Source organism: Monodelphis domestica, chromosome 6, assembly GCF_027887165.1.
Source record: "Monodelphis domestica isolate mMonDom1 chromosome 6, mMonDom1.pri, whole genome shotgun sequence".
NCBI classification, from domain to species: domain Eukaryota; kingdom Metazoa; phylum Chordata; class Mammalia; order Didelphimorphia; family Didelphidae; genus Monodelphis; species Monodelphis domestica.
The window spans coordinates 24,196,156-24,218,004 of record NC_077232.1 but is presented as its reverse complement, the minus strand read 5'-3'; the positions used below and the strand labels follow the sequence as shown (position 1 = coordinate 24,218,004).

Genomic DNA, 21,849 nt, shown 5'->3' with positions numbered 1-21,849 from the left:
ACAAGTGACTCGTAGTATGTTGAATCACTGTTAAAATTTCTAATTTTAAATGAACCCAGGCTTCTCTTCACATTCTTCATTGCTCTGCCTGAATTATGCTGCCTTTCTTTTAAATTTTAATAATTTAGGAAATATCACTAATGTGTCACAAAGACCAAACTCTCTACCAAAACTCAGAAACGATGATTGAATTGAATGCAGCCAGTACTCTTAAATAGAAAGAAATCTTGACCAACTCTGCCCCTTGGAGACATTTCCTCTCCCTGGCCACATTTCCCCTTGTAATGAGGAGCCAGATCTAGGATTAATTCACTAAGCCTCCATTAAAAAGAAAATATAGAATGATGAAAGAATCCTGGGCTTAGAATCAGGGGACCATTTTTTGTAATTAAGTAGGTAATGCTAAAAGTTTGTCATGAATCACTCTCCACAGTGAAATATGCTCTTCCTGAGGTTCTTATTGACCATAGGGCATGATTACATGTAATTTTCCTTCAAGAGGTAGGAGATCTAACAACACACCCAGCAATTTGGAGTAGATTTCTGCCTAACATGAATTTAATTAAATGGTTTTCAGAAATGTTGCTCATTTTTTTAATTTTTATTTTTAATGTCATTCAAAACACACTTCCATAGTGATCATTATTGTCAGATCAAATGCATACATTATCAAAACCACAAAATAAAACTATAAATACACTGATGTGAAAGAAGATTCCAAGTTTTGAGTTTCAAGATGGAGGAGTCAAAGCAGGGAAGCTCCAAACCACCATGAGAATCCTCTCCAACCAATCTTAAAATAAGGCCACAAAACAAGGTAAAAAGATAAGAAAAGATAGAAAAGAAAAAGACAAGAACAACCTGAGAGGTAGGCAAAGAACATCTGGGGCACTGAGGTGAGATGGGAGCATAACCAGCAGGAGGTTAGAGGAAGGATTAAGGAGCAATTCAACAGCAGGCCCTCCATCTCTAACCCAAAATTGACTATTCCAGGTTCTGAATTTGAGCCCTAAGCCAATATCCAGATTGAGACCCTGCCTGAGCCAGTTTTAGTCCAAATACAAACCAATATGGACCCCTTAAAGTCCTAAGCAAACCTGTGGTGAAGACTGGAATTCTAGGCCAGGGAAGTCTGCTACATAGCCATATCCATGTGGGCCCAAAGCAAGGACAGGATTTCCATTGTTGACTTATGGTAAGAACATTGATACCAGTTTTGGACAGCCTGTAGACAAACAGCTGGATGCCTTGATCCCTGGCAGGGGAAATGCCCAGGGTCCTAATTTGGTGCTGATTGACCCTTGCCAAAAGGCTGAGGCCCAGGGCCTGGTAATCTGTGCTGTGCTGTGTGACTGACCTGATCAAGCCCAGAGTGAAACCAAAAGCCTGCCCATGAGCAAGAGGCCAGAAACTGAGCTGTGAGCAGTCTCAGGGCATAATTGATTCACACGAGGATTTGGCTCTCAGAGCTCCCAGTTCACAGGCCATCATAACATTCTGGAGGAATGGAAAATTGCAGAAACCCAGACATTAAACTACGTGTTACATCAGAGAAGAAATGAAGTTTAAGAGGGTGTCCTAAACTCCCATAGAACAGAGCATACCTTTAAATAGCATGGAAAAATTATCAAATATAAAAACCCCCAACAATAACAATACCTAACTATAGAGAATTTTTATGGAGACAAATAGAAAGGCATTGACTAAGAAAGAGATAGTGAAAGCAAAGTAAACAAATGCAATGTTCAAAAGAAAAATATGAATTGAATTTAGATTCTGGAAGAACTCAAAAGGATTTCAAAAATAAATTAGGAGATACAGAGGAAAATAAGGAAGAGAAATAAAAGCAATGCAAGAACAAATGTTCCAGAGTCCAGATGGCAAATAGAAGCAGAAGAAGCTGAATCCTCTGTGACTTTCCCTCCACACAGAAAGCAAAAATAATAGCTTCAAAATAGGTAGAAAGCCAAACCCAATAATAAGACAGAGCCACAGGTCTCTCCTACTAGATTCAACCTGAAAGGTATGCAGATAAAGTCAAATTCCTGGATATAAGGGGAAATATCCAACACCCCTCCCCCACCTACTGCACAGAGACCCACAGTAGAACTCAGACTGACTGTGGGATTCCAGGATGAAGGCTGAAATCTCACCAGAGTACTGTGGGAAGCTCAGGGCTCTGAGAAGGTGTCTAGCAGGGAGAAGCTTGGCAAAGAGGAATAGAGGGGAGTACTACCTTCAGCCTCCACACTTCAACTTCACTTCCAAACTCTAATGGCAGCTGGGGAAGTTTTGGTCTCTGGGCACGTTAATAGAGGAGGAAAGCTCAATCTACCTCATCCAGGTTACCACTAGAACAGAGAAGAATCCTATTCAGGGCAGAAAAGCTCTAACTCACAGAACCAAAAAACAAACAGAGGTTCAAGAATATGCCCCATATGGAGGGGGAGAGAAGGAAAAATGAGTAAACCACAGAATAAGAAATAAAGAAATTATGATTGACAACTTCTATTCAGGTAATGAACAAAAAGTAAGTGGGATAGAGGAAGATCAAGGAACAGCAAGCAAAACCTCAGAAACTACAGTCAATTGGACTCATACACTGGGTCAAAAAGCAATTAAAAAAAATTAAGAGAGGTTGAATAAAATTGGAAAAGGAACTTAGAAAACAAAATAGGTCATCTGGATGTAGAGATACATGATATAAAACAAGAAAAGAGAACTTTAAAATCAAGAATAGACTAACACAGAAACAAGACAAAGAAAGCAAAAAATAAAAACAATGACTTACAAAGAAAAATAAATCAAAAGGAAAAGGAGGATCAAAAAGTCAGGGATGAAATTCAGTCTTTAAAATTTAGGATCAAACAATTAGAGGAGAGTAAATTCACAAGGCAGCAAGAATCTAGAAAACAAAATCAAAAGAAAGATAAAATTGAAGAAAATATGAAAAATCCCATTGATAAAGCAATTGAAGTGAGAAAAGAAGATGCAGGAAAGTCAATTTAAGAATTCATGAATTAACTGAAAATCATTACCAATGGGAAAAAAAGAGTGGGCATCATTCTACAGAACATTTATCAAGAAAACTGAGAATGGATTGATTTTTGGTAAAATTGGTTTAGCTCTTTATAAATTTGAGTAATTAGACCTTCGTCAGAGGTTTTTGTAATGAAGATTGTTTCCCAATTTGTTGCTTGCTTTCTAATTTTGGATGCATTAGTTTTGTTTGTAATAAACCTTTTTAATTAAATGTAATAAAATTATTGATTTTACATTTTGTGATTTTTTTCTAGCTTTTGCTTGGTTTTAAAGTGTTTCCTTTCCCATAGTTCTGACAAGTATACTATTCTGTGTTCACCTAATTTGCTTATAGTTTCCTTCTTTATATTCAGGTCATTCACCCATTCTGAGTTTATATTGGTGTAGGGTGTGAGATATTGATCCAGACCTAATCTCTCCCATACTGTCTTCCAATTTTCTCAGCAGATCTTATCAAATAGTGGGTTTTGGTCCCCAGAACTGGGATCTTTGTGTTTATCATAGACTGTCTTACTGAGGTCATTTACCCCAAGTCTATTCCATGGATGCTCCTTTCTGTCTCTTAGCCAGAACTAAATTGTTGTGATGACCACTGCTTTATAGTATAGCTTGCAGTCTAGTACTGCTTGTCCTCCTTCCTTTGCATTTTTTTTCATGATTTCCTTGGATATCCTTGTTCTTTTGTTCTTCCAAATGAACTTTGTTATGTTTTTTTTTTCTAATTCAGTAAAAAAGTTTTTTATTAGTTCAATGGGTATGGCACTAAATAGGTAAATTGATTTGCATAGGATTGTAATTTTTATTATGTTAGCTCATCCCATCCATAAACAATCAACGTTTTTCCAATTGTTTAGATTTAGTTTTAATTGTGTGGAGACTTTTTTTGTATTTGTGCTCATATATTACCTGTGTTTGTCATGGCAGATTGATTCCTAAGTATTTTATATTGTCTAGCGTGGTTTCAAATGGAATTTCTCTTTCTAATTCTTGCTGCTGAAATGGGTTGGAGATTTATAGAAATCCTGATGACCTATGACTTATGACTCATACTGGGTTTATTTTGTATCCTGGAACTTTGCTAAAGTTGTTGAATATTTTGACTAGCTTTCTGGTTGATTCTCTAAGATTCTTTAAGTAGACCATATCATCTGCAAAGAGTGACAGCTTGGTCTCCTCACTGGCAATGTTAATACCTTCAATTTCTTTTTCTTCTCTAATTGCTACTGCTAGTGTTTCTAGTACAATGTTAAATAATAGAGGTGATAATGTGCATTCTTGTTTCACTCCTGATCTTATTGGGAAGCCTTCTAGTTTATCCCCATTGCAGATGATGTTTGCTGATGGTTTTAGATATATACTGTTTATTATTTTTAGGAAAGGCCCTTCTATTCCTATGCTTTCTAGTGTTTTTAATAGGAATGGGTGTTGTATTTTATCAAAGGCTTTTTTTTGCATCTATTGAGATAATCATTTGATTTTTTTGTCAGTTTGCTTGTTAATAGGGACAATTATGTTGATGCTTTTCCTAATATTGAACCATCCTTGCATTCCTGGTATGAATCCTACCTCGTCATAGTGAATAACCCTTGTAATGACTTGCTGGAGTCTTTTTGCTAGTATCCTATTTAAGATTTTTGCATGTATATTCATTAGAGAGATTGGTCTATAGTTTTCTTCCTCTGTTTTTGATCTGCCTGGCTTTGGGATCAGTACCATATTTGTGTCATAAAAGCAATTTTGAAGAACTCCTCCTTGGCTTATTCTGTCAAATAGTTTGTATAATATAGGGATTAATTGATCTTTGAATGTTTGATAGATTTCATTTGTGAATCCATCAGGAGCTAGGGATTTTTTCTTAGGGAGTTCTTTGATGGCTTGTTCAATTTCTTTTTCTGATATAGGGTTGTTTAGGTAATCTATTTCTTCCTCTGTTAGTCTAGGCAAATTTTTTGTAAGTAATCATCCATATCATATAGATTGCCATATTTATTGCCATATAATTGGGAATATTCATTTTTTAATGATTGCCTTAATTTCCTCTTCATTAGAGGTAAGGTTTCCCTTTTCATCTTGGATACTGTCAATTTGGTTTTCTTCTTTCCTTTTTTCAATTAGACTGACTAGTACTTTGTCGATTTTATTTTTTTTAATGTACCAGCTTCTAGTCTTATTCATTAAATCAATAGTTCTTCGACTTTCAATTTTATTAATTTCTCATGATTTTAGGATCTCTAATTTAGTCTTCATCTGAGGATTTTTAATTTGTTCATTTTCTAGTTTCTTTTTTAATTTGTATACCCAATTCATTGACTTTTGCCCTCCCTAATTTGTTAATATATGAACTCAAGGATATAAATTTGCCCCTGAGTACTGCTTTGGCTGCATCCCATAGGTGTTGAAAGTATGTCTAATCATTGTCATTTCCTTCAATGAAATTATTGTTTCTATGATTTGTTTTTTAATTTACTGGTTTTGGAGAATCATATTGTTTAATTTCCAATTCATTTTTGATATAACTCTCCATATTCCCTTACTAAATATTATTTTCATTGCATTGTTATCTGAGAAGGTTGCATTTATTATTTCTGCTGTTTTGCACTTGTTTGCAATGTTTTTAATGCCCTAATACATGGTCAGTTTTTGCGAATGTAACATGTGCTGCTGAAAAGAAGGTGTATTTCTTTTTGTTCCTATTTATTTTTCTCCACATAGCTACTAACTCTAAATTTCTAAGAATTCATTCACTTCCCTTACCTCTTTCTTATTTATTTTTTGGTTTGATTTATCTAGTTCAGATAGAGGAATATTCACGTCTCCCTCTAGTATAGATTTTTCTATTTGTTTCACTCTTGAGCTCCCCTAGTTTCTCCTTTAGAAATCTGGATACTACGTCATTTGGTGCTTACATGTTGAGTACTGATATTTCCTTATTATCTATACTGCCTTTTATCAGTATGTAATTACCTTCCCTATCTCTTTAACTAGATTTATTTTTTACTTTGGCTGTGTCAGATATCATGATTGAGACTCCTGCCTTCTTTTTATCAGTTGATGCAATAGATTTGGCTCCATCCTCTTACTTTTAACCTATGTATATTTAACTTCCTCACATGTGTTTCTTGTACACAGCATATGGTAGGGTTTGGGGTTCTAATCCACTCTGTTATTTTGCTTGCATTTTATGTGTGTTTCATTCCATTCACATTCAGAGTTATGATTACTAGCTGTGTATTTCCCAGCATTTTGATTTCTACTCCTGGTTCTGCCTTTTCTACTTTCACTATTTCCTTCTATACCAAAGTTCATTTTTAGTCAATCCCCCTTGTTTCTATCCTTATTTTACTTCCCTTTCAACCCCCTTCCTTCTTATCCCCACCTAATGTGATTTGGAGTATTTCTAAAACTATCCCCTATCCTCTCCCTCCATTGTACTGATTCCCTCCCCACCAATCCATTTCTTACCATTCTACTCTCCTGTAAGGCACAAATCTATTCTCTGCCCCATGGATTGGATTGTTCCCTCTTTGGATCAATTTCAATTCACATAAGAGTTGAGTATTTCCTATCTCCAAACTCTTTACCCTTCCAGTGTATTGATGTTCTCCCCCCTTATGCCATGAGCTCCTTTATAACATATAAATTTACCCCCTTTTATTTCTTATCCCATTTCTTTTAGTATTAACCTCTTTTTTAGCTCTACTTGTATATATATATATATATATACATATTATATATACACATGTATATGTATATGTGCATATATATATTATATATATACATATATGTTATATATATACATATATATATACCTATTTATATCTTGTCATTTCATTTATATATTATATTATATATATATATATTATATATACACATGTATATGTATATGTGCATATATATATTATATATACGTATATATATTATATATATATACGTATATATACCTATTTATATCTTGTCATTTCATTCTATACAGTTTGTCCCTCTTCCCTCTATTTGTAATTGGTCTAGCTGCCCAATTGAAAATGACAATTTTTAAAAGTGAACAATGATCTCTTTTTTTAATAGGGATACATGTCATTTTAACTTATTAAGTCTCTTTAAAAAGTGTTTATTTTTATAGAATTAGAAAAAGTTACAAAATTTAAAATAAAAAATTTTGATAATATTAAATTTTAATGTTTTTGTACAAACAAAACCAATGCAACCAAAGTTAGGAGGGCAGGAACAAATTGGAGAAAAAAAATTCTTCATAACAGAAACCTCTGACAAAAACCTCTAATTACTCAGATTTATAAGGAGCTAAATTAATTGTACAAAAAAGTCAAGCCTTTCCCTCAATTGATTAATGGGCAATGGACATGAATAGACAATTTTCAAATAAAGAAATCAAAACTATGTATTAGCATATAAAAGTGTACTAAATCTCTTATAGTCAGAGAAATGCAAGTCAAAACAATGCTGAGGTACCTATAAATGGAGATTTTTGAGCCTTTGGACTTCATCCTCCAGAAATCCCTTAGTATTACCCCAAATCCCCTTTTCCTTTGTCCCTGTGTTTTGTTTGACTGTATTTAAGTGGCTGTAACTCCTCCCTCTCACTCTCTTTTTTCCTGAATTCAGGCAATTCTTTTGCCCTAGTTATAATTAATAAAATGTTAAAAATATAATAATTAGTTATTGAATATTAATCTAAAACTCACATTTTGGTGACCATGAAGGGACTATGAATTCTCAAAATTTTTTGAGCAGATAGCCCTACAGTAAAGACAGTAAATTTGCCTGGTTGCTGCCACCACAAGGGTCTGGTGGTGGGGTGTGCCTGTGTTTCTGTGATACCCTGCCACCTGCCACTACCTGATGTTTCTCCTGTCCATTTGCTTGGCAAGCATTCCTCACCACTCTCCACCCAGCTTGAAGCCTCATCTTGCCAAGGCTAGACCCAACACAAGAGCCTTTCAATACCAGCCATTTTTTTCCCACAGAGGGTGACATATAAAAATCGTTCAGCCCCAATCCCTTTCCATACTCCACCTGTGTGTCTATCCTGCCATAGACATTTTTCAGTGTGGATAAAAGAACACCACGTTTTCTAATTTTCAAGCAGATCTTTTTTAAAGCTGATCTTGGACTCCTTGTTTAGAAGGGTGTTAGTCAGTTTTGAGAAATGAGTCGGTGTTTTTTTCCTTCTTTCTCTTGAGTCAAATCACTAAGGAGCAGGATTTTTCTATCATATTCAAATATGCTATTGTTTTTCCTCAAAGTTTTCCCCCTAGGAGGAGGTGAAGGAGCAATACTTTTCCAAGTCTCCTAATTACTTTCCATTTTGCCTTTTTTTTAAAGATTGTTATCCCCAACACTTCTTCAAACTCTCAAAGAACAGTTTAAATTGATTGAACTAGGAAGCACATATTGGCTCTGCTTGAATCTCTTATTAGAAGTTTGTAGTTTCTTGGTCTCTTTCCCATTCTGTTTATTCCCACTGAAGAATATGCAACAAAATATGCTATCTAAACTACGAACCAAACCAAATTATTTTGACAAAGTTCTAAGTCATAAATTCTCTCAACATGCAGAGTGGAGAGTCTGCCTAGAGCTTCTATCAGAAGCTTCAGAGCTCTGACAAAAGAGATGCAAATCGATGATAAATACTGGGGGAGCAGAAGGAAACTTTAAAAGAGATCTGAAAGTTTATTGCTAACTATTTTGAGTTTATTCACCTCCTATAATATAGAACAGCTCTATTAGGATTGGTAAAAAAGGATTTTGACTTCAATACCTGCCTGCACTTTCTCATTTATTTATATTATTTATGGATTGTTTTAAGGTTTAATTTTTTATGTTTATCTGTATTAATCTCCTCAATAACTTTCTGTAATACTGAATCATTTTAAGCTACTATGTTTGGCTTGTGTGGATCTTTAATTTGTACCTTTACCTCTGCAGAAGAACAAACTATCACTGTATAAGCCCATGAATATCTTGCTTAAAACTCTGGTCACTAGATCCATTGAAGATCACATGTTGCCTTTGTTAATTGACACATAGATTATGATGGATGGATTTCAACAAAACTGGTTAAATTGCATGCAAACATTGAAGAATATATTAAGCTATGAATTGAAATGGTACTTCTATGGGGTCTTCAAAATAATTTCAGTAACTAATAGTTTATTAATGGGTGATTATATATATATGTATGTATATATATATATATATTATAAAGAATGTTGTATTAAAGGTAGAGAAATAAAGAAATATTCCTACTGAAGTGTTTCTATGAATCAGGAAGCCAAAACAAAGCTCTCCTGCAAAACTCTTCATTTTAATTTACTTCCAGCAGAACAATGTAGATTTCTTGATGATGTTCTAGACCCAAATAAGTTTTACTTTCTTTAAAAATATGTATGCCAAGGTTGAAAGATTTGATACATCTGTAAAAATTGTGAAAAAAATCTATCATTTTGTAGGGTTTTTTTATGTCATTCAGCAACGTATGTGAAATATGATAGTGGGTTTGTTTGCGATTGTAATTAACTGGGCTATTGTGAATTTTGGGGACTTTGGTACTTCTCTGAATGTGTATTATCTACTGTGTTACTGTTTTATTCTGAAAATCATTTTGAATTCACACATGACTGACACAGTGTGTCACTGATTTTAAGCCATATTTTTTTATTTTTAAAACATTTTTTTAAAAACTTAGTTTCTTTATTGCATGTGCAATATAGTATCTGAGTTTCAATTCTTTCTCCTTTTTGTATTTGAAGCATATGTCAACAATACTGAGATTTTTCTTTAATTTATTTTTATTTTGCAGTAATATAAGTTTTTAATATATTTGTTCTAATATTACTGTATACCCCAAAAGCTTTAGACTATAAAAATGATGCTATTGATTGTATAAAGGAATTATGGGACTTTGCTTCATGAATACAAAAGAGTCACTGCATAGTGCTAAAGAAGCACAGAACACCTTCATAGTGCCTATGGAGCACAAGGTCAAAGCAATCATATCCCAGTGGGATTGATGCAATTTTGAGCTAAGAAAAGAAGACTTGAACTTGTTTGGGGTTCGAGGTTGTGGCTGGCTGTTTTGACATAAGTGAAAAGCAGGTCTTCCTTGTCCCACATTATACGAAATATTTTAAATTTGGCTCCTACCTGGCTCCTATAATTTAGTCCTTTTTCTGATTAGAATGGTGTAGAAAACTTTTTATAGTCTTGACTAATGATTGGGTAAATGAATAATTGCTTAACTCATTTTAATAGGGCCCTGATTTGTGATTTTTAAATTTCCTCCATCTTGCTTGGTCTAGCACCCAGGAATGTGCACTCCCACACTACACGGGCATGTGCTGGCTAATGACAAATCAGAAAACACTAACTGCCTCCCCTGGCCTATCCTAAGCCAAGCTTGAGCCACCATTAGCACATGTGAGATGCAGGAAGTGAGAGAGATAATAGCCTCTGGAGTTCTCGTGACTTCCTGTGGAGAAGGCTAGAGACCAGTTCGATCCTGGAGCTTGAGCTTGGAGGAGCCCAGTAGACAGCTTTCATCAGATCGGTCACATGAGTGATATGGACTGACTCCCTTCTCTGCCTTGGCTCTCCAGGGCCTTAAACCAGAGTGGTTTTGAGTTAAAATCCTTTCTTTCTCTCCCTCTCTCTCTCTCCAATAATTTCTTCCTCTTATTGTAATTAAATCACCATAAAATTTCCAGCTGAGTTTGGGTGTTTCATTAGGATTTTATAAATAAAATCCTTGGCAACCAAATATAATTATTACATTCAGTCTCAACCATAATTTTAACCTTTACAGATTCAAGGACCTGTTATACATTTGTTTTTTCCATTATTTAGATATTTTTAGACATAAGACTTTTACATTTTGTATTCTATCCACAAATTATTTTTCTCTTTTATTTAAATTTTTTTCATGTTTTTGATTTTCTTTTACAAATTGATTCTTATATCTCATAACTCAGCCATGCATCCCTGAGTGATCCCTGTGTTTGTTATTATTCACCTCAGGAGGACCAAGTTATTGTTGTGAACTTTGATATGAATTTGAGCAATTTAGGATAAGAAAATTTCTACGTCCTAGAATCCAGAATGCTCCATGAAGATAGACGCCTACAGAGACCACATGATGTACCAGAAGATCCAGAGTCAACTTTGGGATGTGAATTGAACTATGGGGGGGGTTTGAAATGTCTTTGTTTTGAATGTAAACTCTTATACCAAAAGGGAATGCCCCCAAATTTACTTTTTTGTCAACTGATAGGGAGAGGACATTTGCAAAAGATGGTGTAATTCAAATTTTAGAGTGATTGAGAGGAGTGTGTGACAGAGAGTCACATGGGAGCCTAAGGGTCAGATTCTGGGTAAGATTCTAAGGTCCCAACAGTCTTGGCACTTCTCTCCTGAGGGATCTTGGGTTGGAGGTTTGAAAATTCCTGGTTGCTAAAATTCTAGTCTTGGTCTAAAGACTAAGCAGGATAGAGTAAATATAATATTCACAGGATGACAGGACCAGTGTCATTGAGAGAACTTCTTGGGACCAGTGGCGAATACCTGTCTGGCAAACAGATGTTGCTGTTGCTTCTCATTGTTTCACCTAGGCTAATGGCAATCTTAGCCACCAACCTCTCATGCTTTGTTCTCCCTTCAATATGACCTTGACTGTGATTTACTATTTCTCAAGTAGTTTAATAACTATAGTAAATCAAGAAAGGGGAGAGGTTTGAGACCCTACTGAGTTTCTTGTTTTTCTTCAGCTTCAACTTATCTAACTTCTTCCTAGCTAATCAATGTCTGTATCCTATTGTAGAAGTGGCAAGTGGCCTTCTTGGGAAGGTCAAGGGATGGAAAGGATGTTCAGCAAGACCCCCTGAAATTAAGGGATCATCCCTGGCTCAGTAGAAATTGTTATTTGTTCTTCCTCTAATGGATGCTCTCAAACTTTCTTTTCTTATGAGTAATGGAAATGGAGGCAAGGTTTTTCCACAGGTTGAGATCTAGAGTTATTGGTCTTTGCTCCACACTTGACAGAGTTCAGAGCATAAAGACCCTTCAGTTCTCAGTTTTTCCCACAACCCTCTTTTCTCAGTCCAACTGTCACACCCACACCCATCATATTCCATCCAATGTCTGCTCCATCTCAGTGGGCAGAAATGCAAAAGCCTGATTCATATTTTCCTTTACACAATTGTTACATGATTCATCTTCTTTCCCTCTCTTGACTGAGACATTTGAGAAAGAATTTTAAGAACTGGATATAGATTCCTGTAACAGTAGATAGAGGACAAGGATGGATGTAAATCTTGTTCATTAAAACTGTATGGTTATTGTCAGCATTCTCATGCTTAGGAATATATGTTAAAAATGACAACAAAGTCTTCTTTATCCTTTTCAAAATGTCCATTGTGTCACCACTATCTTTTGTCTCTGCATATTTCTCTGTCCTAGATCTCCTTCCAGTCCTGATCCTTTGTTGTAATTTATCTACTCTTCCATATTAAAAAAAATGATTCCATTTACCAGGTGCACTGGGACATTCTTTTTCAGCCTAGACCTTTCTATCTTTCCTCTCTCTTAAGGTAGGAATAAAATACTGCTGAGATGAAAATATGAGTCTGATCATAGACTTAATGAATTCATTATGATTCATTGTCGGAGAAGGAAAGGAAGATGAGAGAGAGGGGTTCAGGGGAGATAGAGAGAAAGACTAAGACTAATCAAGCTTTCCCTTTTGGCTGCTTATCCCACAGCAGCTCCTACCAGCAGCAACAGAGAATTAAAACAAAATTGCTTCTTCCTCACTAATGATATGCTTTCCTTGCTCTGCCTTCCATACTGGCATTATACACTGACCTCCAGGCTGATGTCACAGTGCTGGAGACACTTAGGATGATGCCAGACACCTAGCTTATTCTGACAACAGCCATTTAGACTATAGTCAGGGAACACCAGTTTGTGGTGTATGCTGGGACAGTGGCTGCATCTCTTTTCCTCACATAACACTATTTCTCTAATACTATGAACACCATAGTTTGGAAATAAGTTTTAAATATTTTCATCCCAACTTCAGGTAAATTGGTTTGAAATTAAGTTGCTCAAATAACCTTTTCTGCAAATCAGAGCATCTTCAACTGCAATGGTGAATGTGGATGAACAATCCCTATATTCTTACCTTGAAACTTTCAGTTAAAATTCTCTAAAACAAATAAGCAAACAAAACAAAACTTGACCTTCTGTCTTAGAATTGAATTAAATATTAGTTATAAAGCATAAGAGCAATAGGAACTAGATAACTGGGATGAAGGAACTTGCCCAAGGTCATATAGTTAGGAAGAATCAGGACAGATTTGAACCAGGAACACCAATCCCTAGGCCTGGCTCTCTAACCAGTCACCTACTTGCATCAAGTTAAACATCTTGGCATATTTTTAATTAGATTATAGAATATATATTTTATTTATGGATATTTTTAAATAAAAGGGGGCAGAGGATGACAGAATTTATTATACTTAAATATAAATTCCAAGAAATACCTCATTTGTGACAAAAAGTTTTGAGAAAAGGAGAAAGAAGCTGGATAGAATTTAGATTTACATAAACATATTTACCTTATATCTTGATAATTTCACAATGTGTAGACAACTTGAAGATTATAGGCCATAGCACAGAAATATTATTTTTGAAGCAATGGATAGTGAACTAGTACTTATTTGAAAAAGGTGTTAGAGAATTTAAAAAAATATATAAAAAATAATTGTGTGAAATTGAAAATTACTGGCAAAAATAAAGCTATTGCATAGAGAGAACACATTAACTAGTGAATAAAAGTGTTTGGAGAAAGGACATACATTCAGGTATTATTTCACATAGTCTTTGTGACTTTGTGCACGTCATTTAAGGTCTCAGTGGTCTAAGTCATCTTTTAAATATTCAAATTATAGTTGATGAAATTTTTTTTGATTGAGAACATTTGATAAGCTTGTGTTATGCAAAAAAAAACTGTGGGAAATAAAATTACATGAATAAAATGAAGACCAATTGATAGGAATTTAAATGTATGATCAATTTTTAAATGATTATTATCTATAAAAGTATTATGAAATATTATTCAAAACTACATGTAAAAATGAAAATCAACAATTATAAAACAGAAAAATAACAAAGATGACAAAACCATAAAAACTCATATTTAGACAGAACAAGGAAATACACACAGATCTACATATATCAAGTAACAATCAGAGAACTTATGTTTTTAAATTGAATTTTATTTTAGTAATATTTTAAAAATTATTTGACATTTATAGTACACATTTGTAAAAAGCCATTCAATCACTGAATGAACTGATTTCAGGTTTTTGCTATGAGAAAAATTGTTCAAAAATATTTTGTCATTATTGATATTGTTTAGTTGTTTTCTGTAGTGTCTGATTCCTCATGACTCATTTTGCAGTTTTCTTGGGTAAGATAATAGAATGGTTTGGTTTTTTCCTTCTCTAGCTAATTTTACTCATAAGGAGACTTGCTCAGTTGTACATAGCTAGTAAGTGTCTGAGACTGGATTTAAATTTAGATTTTCCTTCTATCCACTTTACCATCTAGCTGCCATAAAATATTTTGCAATATATGTAAACTTCATTCTGAATAATTTTAATTTTTTATATTTATAAACAGATTTCTGAAATAGTTGTACTGATTCACATTTCTGTGCACAATGATGTCGGGTCCGTGTCTTAAAAGAACCCTTCGAAAATCAATTATTTGTACTTTTTGGAATTTTTGCCAATTCACTATGTATGAGATGAAAATTTTAAAATACTTTCTTTTCTGTTCCTATTATCATAAATTTTTGTTAAGATATGCATATGGTTCTGTGTATGTATATATACATACATAGAAAGAGAACCATATAATTTTATATACATATAATAATATAAATATATGTAATTCTTTTAGCAAATAGCCATAATGAATCACAATTCCCTATATAGCATTTTGTACAAAAGACTTTCTCTCTGCATATTTTTATCTATTACCTTTCTTTTTTCTCTCTTAGTAAAGGTTAATTATTGCTTTATCCTATTTTTTTAGCCTTTCAAAATATTACGTTTCAGTATGCTACAATATTTTTTCTTATTTTTTGTCACTTATTCTAGGTAATCTATTTTCATTTGAAGTAAGGAATTGTATTAGTTTCTTAATGATGTTTTATTTACTTTTCTTCTCAATTATCTTCTTAGGAATGACCAAGTTAAGTCTAGATTATATTGTTTACTGTTTTTTTTTCTTATTGGCTTATTTTTTCAATAATTTATTTTCATATTTGGGTGAGGCTTGCACACTTATGGAAATAATACTTTTCTTTTTCTTTTCTTTTGTTTATTTACTAGTCTCTGGTTGTTGCTTTCTATGTGTTTTCAGTGCTTATTTCTTAAAAATTTCAAGGGTGGTTTGGATCTGAAATCCGCAAGCTTCCAGTGTACCCTACATCCTAAGTGATGTGATCCAAGGAAAAAAAAAAACTCTAGAAGCTGCTGCATTCCAAAATTTGCGTGACCTTGATGAAACTTTACATCCTTATATGTGCAAATTAAAATTCTTATTACAAACAAAAATTTAAAACAAGATAGTTTAACCAAAATCCAAATTGGAAATAGACTTCTCTTTGTTTGTTTGTTTAGAAAGACAAAATATTTTCATTCTTTTTCAATATTTTATATCTTAAATGGATGAATAGATGAACTATTTTTTCCTAGTGTTATAATTGACAAAATGATTCAATTTTTTTTCCAAATCCTAAAGGCACTGCAAATGAAAGGATATATATATTTTCATTGCCCATATCTAACCTTATTTACATAAAAAAGAGAACAAATATAAATCACATACATTAGTGAAAAGTATGTCACCAACTTAAAAGGAAGGTTGCACAATTGAAATCAGCCATACCTTCATTAGCTTAGATACACTGTCAACAGTGTTGGTTAAAAAAAAAAAAAGCTAACATTATTTTTGTTCCAGATACTTTAGGAAAATTAGAAAATATATAATGAATTTCTCTGACAGAGGTAAATAGAATATCTCAATAGCCCCATGATATAGTTGTAGTTATTGTTCCAGAAGATAATATTTTTAAACCAAATTTATACCTCATAGATACTATATGACTTCAATCTGGAATAAGAAACTTTATATATATATATATATATATATATATATATATACACATATATATATATTCTCAAGGTGACCGAGAATTTTCTAGTAAAACTGTTAATAATCAACAGTCCTTGAAAACAGCAGCAGTAATAACTAAAAATATATGATTTTTCATCAAATAAAAAAAACAACCCAGTGACTGCCATTGAGGAACTGAGAGAGGAAATGTGAAATGATTTATGATGATTATGACAATTGTTTATAGTCATAAAGAGGAGAAAATGGAAATAATATTTGAGAAACTGTTTAGGTTACAAGGATATTTAAGCTAAAATATTTTATTACTTATCCCCCTGATTTAGAACATGTTTTTTTAATTGCTGCAATAAAATCCTTATTCCTCAAACTATAAATCATAGGATTAATCATTGGTGTCACAATGGTGTAGAATACAGAAAAGATTTTTTCTATACTACCTGAATAACTGGACAAGGAATGAAAATATGCTGTTAAACCAGAACCATAGAATAAGCAAACAACCATAACATGAGAGGAACAAGTAGAGAAGGCTTTGGATCTGCCAGTGGTTGATGGTAGCTTCAGAACTGTTCTGAGGATTTTGATGTAGGACATGAGTATCATCAGAAAAGGAGTCAAACTAAAGAGGAAACAATCAACATAAAGAAAGAATTCATCCCCAGAGGTATCTCCACATGCCAACTTCAATAACGGGGGCAAGTCACAGAAAATGTGATTGAGTTTGTTAGAGCCACAGAAGGGACCAGAGAAAAGCTGGTATGTCTGTCCTATTAAGACTGGCATCCCAATAACCCATGAGCCAAAAACCATCTGGACACATATCCTATGATTCATGATTATAGGATAGTAAAGTGGCTTACAGATGGCCACATAGCGGTCATAAGCCATCACAGCAAGGAGGAAGCTCTCTGTGACAACTAGAATGAGAAATAAACAGAGTTGTGCAGCACATGACAGTAAAGAAATATTCCTTTTCTGTCTCCAAATATTCACAAGCATTCTCGGCAGTATGTTTGATGTGTAACACATTTCCACAAAGGAGAAGTTTCCAAGGAAGTAATACATAGGTGTTTGAAGAGCTGAGTCCACATTGGTGATTATAATGATGAGACCATTGCCTATTAGGATACATATGTAGATGAATAGAAAAACAACAAAGAGATATCCTTGAACATTGGGGTATTCAGAAAATCCCAGGAGAATAAATTCTTCCATAATAGTAAGATTTGTGATTTCCATTTTTCCTATATATTCCAAATTTAATAACGGCAAATGTCAATTTTCCTCAATTGTACTTTACTTCTGACTCTGAAATGACAAGTGTATAATTTAGGTTATATGATGACTCAGATAATTTCAATATTGGTCATTTCATTTTTTAATTTATTCAGTTCAGACATTTTATAAGTTGTATCTAGATATTAAATGCTATATCATATTCTTATATGTCCTAACTACTCTTTCTTCTCTAGAAAACAACATTTATATTTGATATGCCCCAATACATTTAAAATATAATTATATATATTCAGAATTGATGAGCTGTAGTATACACAATGAATATTGACAAATATAGCATATTATATTAAATTTTAATGTCCCCTCTAAATGCTCATCCATTTCATATTTTGTTTTATAAAGTTATTTCTTGATCTAAATTCTATGACTATGACTGTTATTATTATTGAAGAACAAGACCAACTGCATTTTATAATATTCATTTTTTGTTTTATTCTCAAAAATAAACTCAGTCAGAATTTATATTGAAATTATAATTGTTTTATTCCATAATAAAATGTTTGATGCCAAGTAGTTTAAAATTCAAACATAAATATTAGAGAATGATAATGTCTGATCTTTAGCCCCAACTGTTTGGTTACTCCTTTTCTTTAATTATGGCCACCGAACCTCACCCCACCTACAGTGCCGAAACTCCAGCACTGGTTGGAAACTCTGGGTGGAAAAGGACACTAGTCCAAAGGGAGTACCTTACTTGCAAAGCTATGTCAGGCTCAAGGCATAGAACAGCGGCAGCATAGAAGTAGCTAGAGAAGAAGCAAAGAGCAGGCAGCCAAGTCTCAGCTGAAATACCTCATCTTGCCCACCTCCTTCTAGAGGTTTTGTCCTCAAGGCACAGCCAGCTTAGCAAATCAACTCCTCAAACCTACCTGAATCTCATCAATAAGGGCAGATAAGAAGCATTCAGAGGGCACAGAAGCTCAAACTGCAACACCCCCCTCACAGATTCATCTGAGAGCCTCACTGACTTAGCTGCAAGGGGCAAAAGCAGAAATGAACTACAGGCAACAACCTTGCCCACAGACTGAGAAGCCCAGATCCTTCTCAGCTTCTGCTGTCAGCTGGGGGAGATCAGACAACCTGACTAAACAGCAGAACAGACCAAACTCACAGATCCAGCATAAGGAAAAGATCAAGACTTTAGGTAATTACAGAGGTGGAAAATGGGGAAATATGAATAAACTACAGAAAAAGAAAACAGAAATTACAATCAAAAGCTTCTGTCCAGGTAATGAACAAATAGCAAATGAAACAGAGGAGGATGAAGGAAGAACAAGCAAAAACAGAAACTCCAGAGAATTGGACACAGACTTTGGAAAAACTGAAAATACAATTCAAAACACAATTAAGAGAGGCTGAAGATAACTGGGAATTAATCAGCTTGAAAGTGAGGCAAAGGAGATGAAAGATGACCTCCAAAAAAGTCAGAACAGAAGGAGAAAGATGAGCAAAAATACAGGGATGAAATTCAATCTTTCAAAATGAGAATACAACAACTAGATGGAAGTGACTTCACAAGGCAGTAGAAAACTATAAAAAAAATCAAAAGAATGAAACAATTAAGGAAAATATGAAACACCTCATTCATAAAACAGAAGATTTAGAAAATGATTACAGGAGAGACAATTTAAGAATCATTGTTTTACCAGAAGACCATGACCAAAAAAAAAAAAAAACCTGGACATCATTCTACAGGAGATTATCCAAAAAAACTGTCCTGACATCCTAGAGCAAGAGGGAAAAGTGGAGATTGAAAGAATCCACAGATCGCCCCTCATGCTTAATCTCTAACTAACAACAGCCAGGAATGTTAAAGCCAAATTCAAGAACTACCAGACCTAGGAAAAAAATATTACAAGCTGCTAAGAAGAAGTTATTCAGACACCATGGAACTACAATGAGGATAACACAAGAACTGGTTGCATCTATACTGAACAACCAAAAGGCATGGAATATGATATTCTGGAAAGCAAAGGGAGTAGGTATAGAATCAATAACCAACTACCCAGAAAAGCTGACTATATTCTTGCAGGGGAAAGTATGGCCATTTAACAAAATAGAAGACTTCCAAGGATTCATAAAGATAAGACTGGAATTAAACAGAAAATCTGATGCCCAAAACAGAACCCAAGAGAATCATCAAAAGGTAATTAAGAAAGGGAGAAAAAAATAAAAAATAAAGGAAAAAAAACTTTTAATGGAACCAATAAACAAGTGCAAAAGAGCAGAAATAATAAATGCAAACTTTTCAGAACACAATTCAATGAAAATAATAATTAGTATGGCTACATGGAGAGGTAAATCAGAAATAAATTAGAAATTAAACAATACAATTCTCTAAATTCAGTTAGTAAAGAACAAGTCATAAAAACAATTAATAATGTCATTGAAGAAAATTACAATGATGAGTCATCCTTTCAAAATCTATGGGATACAGCCAAAGTATTACTCAGGGGGAAATTTATATACTTGAGTCCATATATTAACAAATTAGGGAGGGCAGAGGTCAATGAATTGGGCATACAAATTAAAAAAAAAAAACAAGAAATGAACAAATTAAAAATCCTCAGATGAAAACTCATTGATTTAGTAAATAAGAGTAGAAGCTGATATTAAAAAAAACAAATAAAATAAACAAAGTACTAGTCAATCTAATTTAAAAAAGAACAAAGAAAAACAAATGGATAGTATCTAAGATTAAAAGGGAGACCTAACCTTTAATGAAGAGGAAATTAAGGTAATTATTAAAAACTCTTATGCCCAATTATATGGCAATAAATATTTCAATCTAGGTGATAGGGATGAATATTTATAAAAATATAAATTGACTAGATAACAGAAGGTAAATAGAATACCTAAATACCCCATATCAGAAAAAGAAATTGAACAAGCCATCAAAGAACTCCCTAAGAAAAAATCCCCATGACCAGATGGATTGATAAATGAATTCTATCAAACATTCAAAGAACAACTATTCACAATATTATACAAATCTTTTGACAGAATAAGCAAAGAAGGAGTCCTACCAAATTGCTTTTATGACACAAATATGGTGCTGATTCTGAAGGAAAGCAACAATTTTGTTAATATTTTTTATAACAAAACTCTCTGACATGGGTTTAATTTCCCCAATATAGAAGGAACCAAGTAAAATTTAACAAAAATCAAGCCACTCCCCCATTGACAAATATAGGCAGTTTTCAAATGATGAAACCTAAACTATGAATAAGCATGAGGAAAAGTGTTCTAAATCCCTCCTGATTAGAGAAATGCAAATTAAAAACAACTCTGAGGTACCACCTGAAACCTAGCTGACTGGGCATTATGGAAGGAAAGGCAAGTGATAAATGTTAGTGGGGAAGTGGTAAAATTGGAGTACTAATACACAGCTGGTAGAGTTATGAATTGGTTGAACAGTTCTAGAGGGCAATTTGGAACTATGCACAAAGGGCTTTAAAGACTGTCTCTAATTTGATCCAGCCATGCCACTGCTATTTGTACCTAAGGACATAATAAATAAAAAGACTGGCACAAAAACATTTATAGATGCTCTTTGCGCTGGGAAAAAAAAAGGAAAACAAGCGGTGGTCCATTAATTGAGGAGTGACTGAATAAATTTTGGAATATCATGGTGATGAAATATTATTTTGCTGAAAGGAATAATGAATTGGAGGATTTCTATGTGAACTGAAAAGACGTCCAGGAATTGATGAAAAATGATAGGAGCAGATCCAGGAGAACCCTGTACACAGAGATTGATTCACTGTGGTACAAACAAATATAATGTACTTCTCTACTAGTAGCAATGCAATGACCCAGGACAATGCAAAGGAACTCATGAGGAAGAACATTATCCCATGCAAAAATAGAACTGTGGAAACCAAAATGCAAAAGGAAAAAAAAATATATGATTGATCACCCAGGTCAATAGTGATATGATTAGGGTTTTGATGTTAAAAGATAACACTACTGCAAATATGAATAACAAGGAAATAGGTTTTGAACAATGATTCATGTATAACCCAGTGGAACTACTTGTCACCTTCAGGAAGGGGGAGGAAAGAGATGAGGGGAATCATGAATCATGTAACTGTGGTAAAATATTTTAAATAAAAAAAATTACTTGGCCCCATTAAAACTTTATTATATTTTTCAAGAGACAGGAAAAAAAGAAAATTCCCTCTTAATGTAACATAACATTAGTATTAAATATAAAAAGGAGCACTTCCAAAATCCTAGTTGCAATTTATTGATTCTTCTTTCTTCATTTTTCCTGAAAATCATAAATGT

At 33.6% G+C, this 21,849-nt stretch overlaps 1 protein-coding gene across 1 annotated transcript; it reads right to left on the bottom strand.

The window, feature by feature from the left end:
- Positions 1-16,566: 16,566 nt before the first annotated feature.
- LOC100021545 (olfactory receptor 10AG1-like) lies at positions 16,567-17,499 on the bottom strand. Its single transcript, XM_016422855.2, has one exon. The coding sequence runs from the start codon at positions 17,497-17,499 to the stop codon at positions 16,567-16,569; it is 933 nt and encodes a 310-aa protein (XP_016278341.2).
- Between the last annotated feature and the right edge of the window lie 4,350 nt (positions 17,500-21,849).

Excerpts from the sequence above, each read along its gene's own strand:
- LOC100021545 (XM_016422855.2), bottom strand. The coding sequence starts at position 17,499 with ATGGAAATCACAAATCTTACTATTATGGAAGAATTTATTCTCCTGGGA.